The sequence below is a fragment of the Ursus arctos genome, unplaced genomic scaffold, assembly GCF_023065955.2.
Source record: "Ursus arctos isolate Adak ecotype North America unplaced genomic scaffold, UrsArc2.0 scaffold_10, whole genome shotgun sequence".
In the NCBI taxonomy this organism is placed as follows: Eukaryota; Metazoa; Chordata; class Mammalia; order Carnivora; family Ursidae; genus Ursus; species Ursus arctos.
The window spans coordinates 28773579-28780229 of record NW_026622764.1 but is presented as its reverse complement, the minus strand read 5'-3'; the positions used below and the strand labels follow the sequence as shown (position 1 = coordinate 28780229).

Genomic DNA, 6651 nt, shown 5'->3' with positions numbered 1-6651 from the left:
GATGTGCCAATGGTCTCCAAAAGATGTAAGAAGAGCGGGCTTGCAATTGAGTTTAGGGATATTGGGATAGAGTTCTAAGGTTTTGTTTTACTCTGTCCCCTTCCACTCCGTAAGTCTGACCTAATAGCTTGTAAATTATTAAAGAGATGGAGCACTATACAATTTTACTCATGTTTCGCCTATAATGATTTTTGCTTGTTCACTGCTTGATGGCCAACTCTTAGAATCGTGTCCGGAACAGTTAAGTGCTCAAAGATCTTTTGCCTGATAAATGTAAGAATATACATAGCATGGAAAATGCTCTCGCTTTATCATGACCAACGTTAGTGGTAACAGAATAATTTGAATTCGACTATTTTAGAATAAACAAACACTTCGCTCTTTAGCAGCTGGCCCCTCTCAGAGGGATCTCTTCTTTCTCCTCGGCTTCCTCTTTCCCACCATTTTGTTTCTGTATTACCAATTAGTGGATTGATATCATTGTCTCAAAGTCTTTCTGTTCCACGTTTTCACTTTTCAGTCCTTTGGATAATGTTCCCTGGCCCCTCTGGTTCTCTACAGGTTTCATTAGCCAGTGGCCAGTGTATGAAGTCATTGGGCACAAGTGCTCCCGGACCGTAACAAACGAGCAGGCGCGCGGGGTGCACTCTTCTAGGGCAGACACCTGCAGCGGCTTTTTTGGAACCCGGCCTCAGAGATCCGGGTTCGCTCTCTCCACAGCTGCGGAAGTGCCTGCGGCGGGAAAGTTCAGGCCAGGTCCAATCAGGCACCTAGGGTTAGGTAGCGGGGGCCCCCCGCCCCCGCTGCCTGCCCCTCCCTCCCTCGCGCCTCTTTTCCCCCTCGGCAGGTCCTCCACCGGCCCCGCCCACGAGGCGTTCGCGCCCCGCCCCGCCCCGGGGCCGCGGCTAAAACCCGGAGCCGCCGCGGAGCCCAGGGGACTGGAGGGACGCTCTGAGCATGTGCAGAGCTGTTTGGCGGCGGCTGCCTCGGCCGGAGGCTGGGGCCCGGTGCTGATGCGAACAGTCGGCTCGGCCTCTGCCCCAGCGTGGTCGGCGCCCCGGGCCCGGGAGGCAGGGAAGGAGCCGTAGCCTCCCCGCGGCCCGAGGAGCAGTCGCGGCGGCGCGCACCCCCCGGTGGCCGCGGCGCCTTCGGGGCCCACGATGATGGCGGAGCAGGTGAAATGCGCCTCGGCAGGGGGCGGCTCCGGAGCGGGCTCCGGGCCGGTGGTGAACGCGGAGCTGGAGGTGAAGAAGCTGCAGGAGCTAGTGCGCAAGCTGGAGAAGCAGAACGAGCAGCTGCGGAGCCGGGCGGCCAGCGCGGCCACCGCCCCGCACCTGCTGCTGCTACCGCCGCCGCCCCCCGCCGCGCCGCCCCCCGCCGGGGCCTGCAGCCCGTTGGGTCCGCGCAGCCCCCCGGCCGCCGCCGCCTCGGGGAGCCTGGGGCTCGGGCTGGCGTTGGGCGCCGGGGGCGGCGGCAGCGGCGCCTCCAGCCCCGCGTTCTCGGGGACCTACTGCCTGCCCAGCTCGGCGCCCTCCCTGCTCTGCAGCCTGGCGCAGCCCCCCGAGGCGCCCTTCGTCTACTTCAAGCCGGCGGCTGGCTTCTTCGGCGCGGGCGGCGGCGGGCCGGAGCCAGGGGGCGCGGGGACGCCGCCGGGGGGAGCTGCCGCGCCGCCCTCGCCGCCCCCCACGCTGTTGGATGAGGTGGAGCCGCTGGACCTGGAGAGCGTAGCAGCCTGGCGGGACGAGGACGACTACACCTGGTATTGCCGAGCTCCGCTCCCTCCCCAGGGACCCTGGCCTCTGAGGCCCCGGGACTGCGGGGAGGGCGAGGGCAGGGAGCGCGAGGGGAACTTCGCCATTGCCCCCGGATGTGGTGGCCTGGCAGGTGCCCAGCTGGGAGAGGAGCGGAGGCTTTTCATGGGGGGCGAAAACCTGTTTCTCATAGCTCAGGCTGACCCAGCTGGGGAGGAATTGGTCCCCTCCACCTCCCGGTCTAATGCTCTCGGCTGATGATTCGGTCCCAAGCTCCCTGTTAGCATTAACTGAGAAATCCGTGCCATCTTTTTGTTACTCGGTCCTGCTTTCCCCCCGTCATTTTTGGGAGTAGCGGGGGCTGGGTAGGGGGGGTTGGCTTCAGTCTGCGACTGTTCCTGGTCTTTCCTCCCAAACGAACAGGATTTGCGTGTTGTCTCCTCCCGTGGCACCCCAAGCCGCTTAGTGATGGATCTCTCCTTAGAGATTCGTGCTTGCTGTTTGAGTTGTGCAGTCCCCTGTCCTCGTTCGCTGCATTTTGCGTTGATAGCTTCTCCTTTCAAAGACTGACTTGCTTTTTGAAATATGCTGCCCTCACTGGCTTTCCTTGTCAGTAATGGTGTCAAAGATGAGGGCTTTTTCCGGGAATGGAGAGGGCAGCTTGAAAGCACGCTGTTACTTAGAAACCAAGGATCTTTAATTCTTAAAATCGAACCGTTGATTGAAGAAAAGCGAGATTCAAGAAACTTTTTATTGTTTTTAGAAACCGTAAGTTGGTTATCAGAAAACTTGTGGCTGGCAGCATCTTTTCATTTGAAATCTGGCTAGCTCTTTCTACTTTCCATTAATGAGTAACTTTGGAGGGGTTGTCTAATTGCCTTATTTTTCATACTGCTTTCTGATGAAGTAAGTCCTTTCATGACTGACTTCTTCCGGTTGGTTCGTGTGCTTTCCTCCATCAGAGAGGTTGTGGGACACGGTAAGATGAGTAGAAGCCCCAGAGAAGGTCAAACTTAAGTTCCTGCAGGGGAAAATGAACAGCATTCACCTTTCCGTAGCTGGGGCATGAAGAACAGTGTCGTCCTTCTTTTATCTTGGGTCCTTCTACTTAGGACCCTTCCTGTTTTTGCAAGCTGGGTTGTCCTCACTTTCTCTGTGGTCGTGTTTTATGATCACACAGGGGGAATGGGAGATGGAGAACCTTACTGGTTTTCTGTTGAGACCTGTGTACCCTTATACTCAGTGAGAGCTCGGACTGTAAGGTACATTTATTGGGTTGATTCCGAGCATCCAAATGTATGGAGCTGCAAGAAAGCCGCCTCCGCCTCCTCCTCCTCCTCAGTACTCTACCTGTGGGCAGTGCTGGTAGCTCAAGTTGTAAAGATCAAAACAACTCCCCACTCTGGGGAGCTTTAAGCCATTCTTTAGAAATGACACCTTTGTTTTTGTGAGGCCCAGGCTGCGTTGTAAACGGAGTTGCAGCCTAAACACGGTACTAGAAAATGCTCTCATAGTGGTCTTTCTTAGGTTATAATAACTACAAGCCCTTATGCTATTTTCAAATTATGTTACCTTGATTTAGTGCCCACTTGGCCTTTTTTGGAGATACGTACTTAAATGGTAGAAGGAAACTTGTCATCAATCCTAAACATGAAAAACGTTAGCATTTTAAAATCTATTACGATATACTTACTATTTTGGAAGTGTATTCAATTGGGGTGGTACATACATAGCTAATTGTCATATTTTCTTCCATTGAATGGACTTCTCCCTATTTAGTTATCGTCCGACTACTGCTAGAATTTTGATATGTAGGTTTTTTTGTAGTTTATTTTTTGTCAAAATAGTACTGGACTAACTGGGGAGAAAAGCGACCTGCTTAGTGGGATTACTGTTCGCATTTCACATGGTTTGAAGTGAATGGGAAGTATAGCAGGTACTAATCTTACTCCTATGTTTAGGGAAGTACGTAAATCAGTGCCTTACAGCTGTTTCTACAGACACGTGGCACACTGTTTTGTGGCGTCTTTCTCAAAACAAACTTAGGATTAGATTCCCATGTGGAAAAAGGGAGGGATCATTACCCTCAGGTGGGATGTAATTAACAAAATGTTAAGGTCACCTGATTTACGGAAGACTTTGTCCTGGCACCTTATACGTGAAAATATTTTTGTATTGCAATATTTTGGCGTATTGATGAACAAATAATAGGTCTAATTCTCCAAGTTTAACGCACTTGTTAATGCTTGCAAGGATCTCTGATGTTCCTTCGCCGCTGCAAACTATGTCCCTGTCCTGTAGTCTCGCAAATAGGGTGTTTTTCATTTGGTTTGCCTAATGTGTTTGCAGGGAGGCAACTTATTTTTATTTCACCCTATTCAGAAACAATTGTAGTGGATAATATGTGCCTGATTATTTAAAAAAAAAACTTAAAAATAGTTAAATAGTTTTACATTTGCCCTGTGAAAGAACCGCCCCCCCCCGCCCCCCGCCCCCAATGTATGAAGTCACAGGAGTCTTCCCTCTGGTCCTCCATTCACTACCATGATTCAGATTTTAACCGTTAACATTCTCTAGATCCTTCAAGATAACATAATTATTCAAATCGTCATGCAAATATATACACATCAGTTTTTCTTACTGACCTTTCACTGACCGTATCTTGGATATCTTTGTCTCCCTGTAATGGTTGCATCATTCTTAAAGTAACCGTATTTATAAAGGTCCAGCTTACTGTTAACTGTCTCCCCTATGATTTTTCATGCATTTTTATCATGATTTCATCCTAATGGGTTAAACAAAATTGACATTTGATAATTTAGAATAGTATTCCCTGCTAAGATGTCTTATCCTCAGGAAAGAAAGTTCACAAATGTAGATTAAACTTTGAACATTTTAGAAGTCCTTTCATTTTTTTTTTCCCTAATAAAACCTTGGACTGTAACTCTTCACCTTTTATTAACAACCTGGACAACCCTTGGCTCAAGAATTATGTGTAGAAGGAAAACAATGACTTGTAGAATCAGTATTTGCTTGGTGATAGTTCCTTAGTTAATGAACGATCAATCAGGTCTCTTAGGTCTTTTTTCCAAACAATTATTTAAACTTTAAGTATCTTCTGTTTACAGAAAAACCAAAACTTTGTGTGAAGGACAGTGTGCTCTGCTTTTCATTTTGATGAAAGTCTTTGAAACAAAACAGTTGTCTCATTTCTTCAAATATTTATCTCAGTTGAATTTAAATTATATAATTTTTCTTTAATCTTAGCACAAGGCTGCTAGAAGTAAATGTCTCAGGAAATTAGGTTGTGGTTCCAGGATCTTAATTTTTTTTTTTTAAGATTTATTTTAGAGCGTGCACGCACATGAGCAGGGAGAGGCAGAGGGAGAGTCCAGACTTCCCACTGAGCATGGAGCCCCATGCAGGGCTTGATCCCACAACCCTGAGGTCATGACCTGAGCCAAAATCAAGAGTCGGGCACTTAACCGACTGAGCCCCCCAGGCGCCCCCTGGAACCTTAATAAAGTCCAATTGTTATAATCCCATAGTACACTTCACATCCTGCTATATGGATTTTTCAGTGATCGCTACTAACTTGACAGCCTTAGCTCTCCAGAAGACCATAGGCTAGAAAGTACAAGGGGGACTCTCTCTGAATATCAGGAGCAAATAAGCTCCAAGGATTGCAATTCTGATGCATACCTGGAACATGTGACTGGCTGATTTGCCATTGTGTATGGAAGGACGTTTTCAGGATCACTGCCCCTCGTGTCACCAGGCTGGGAAGCACCAGGGTATCAGGACAAGAAGTCCGATTGGTGTGAAGTGGCAAGTGGAGCAGTAAGTTGTTAACTGCATACCACACCTTTCCATGACCTATTTCCGCTCCCCTGTTTCATGACCGGGGGACTGAAGCTCCGAGGTGAAATGACTTACAAAAGCTCCTCCAGTTATTTACTGAAAGGTTAAAACCACAGTTCGGATTGTTTATACAGATTCGGAAGTGTTTACACCACTGATATTTTTCCCGAGCTTGGTTATGACCATTAGTATATCATAGAGTCAGTTTATTTCAGTTTTACATGTGTGTGGCCCTGGCTTGAAATAGATGTATTTGTGCGTTATGGTCACAGTTAGAAAAACTCCATTTTACACCATTTGAAAGCAAAATGGTCTTGATGAAAGCAGGTGGAAAAGCCCAGCTTTCTGCAGATAGGGTAGCACCGGGGAAAGTCAGGTCTTGCACACCTCAATCAGGAAGACAAGTCTATATTCAGAAAATGTCAAGATGATAATGTGCCAGCTAACATAAAATACAGCCCTGTAGGGCCTTGATGTTAGTGGAGCGGCAGTTAGAAGAATATTGAAACTTATGTAAAAGGGATGTGGCAGAGATTGTGAACTTGCCCAATGGGAAAGGGCAGGAGAAAAGTTCGTAATTATATAAGGGGATAAGGGTGGTGTGTACAAATTAAGGGAAATGTAATGAACGAGGTCTTCATCTTTCGAGTGTAACAGCGAGACCCTGGACAGCTGGCTAAGATCCCTGCCAATTCCCCATCAAAGCTGCCGAGCACCTTGTACCGTACATATGGCACAGCTAAATTAGACCACCTGAGCTGGGGGGTTTCCGAAACTGATTTTCAGTGAAAAGACCAGAGGGTGCTTCACTTTCTGACGATGCTAATTGAAAACCACAGTGTTTTCTAGAGGCACACGGAGTGAAGTATGTGCTGGGTTCTTCGAAACCCTGCAGTGAGACACCGGAATAGAATCCAGCTCTAAGTGTGGAGGGACGGGGAGAGCCTGCTGTAGGACGATTCCAGAACTCAAATTTGACTTCATGTGTCCTTTTAATGGCTTAGTGGTGGTAAGTTTGCTTTGCAGTAGCTGACTGACG

General features: G+C 48.5%; 1 protein-coding gene across 2 annotated transcripts in view; it reads left to right on the top strand.

The window, feature by feature from the left end:
* Positions 1-939: 939 nt before the first annotated feature.
* SLAIN1 (SLAIN motif family member 1) overlaps positions 940-6651 on the top strand; it is a 55657-nt gene continuing 49945 nt past the window's right edge. For both annotated transcript variants that reach the window (XM_026493444.3, XM_057307835.1), the window contains exon 1: positions 940-1759. In XM_026493444.3, the coding sequence (XP_026349229.2) occupies positions 1161-1759 (599 nt within the window). In that variant the 5' untranslated portion in view covers positions 940-1160. The remainder of the gene's footprint in view (positions 1760-6651) is intronic.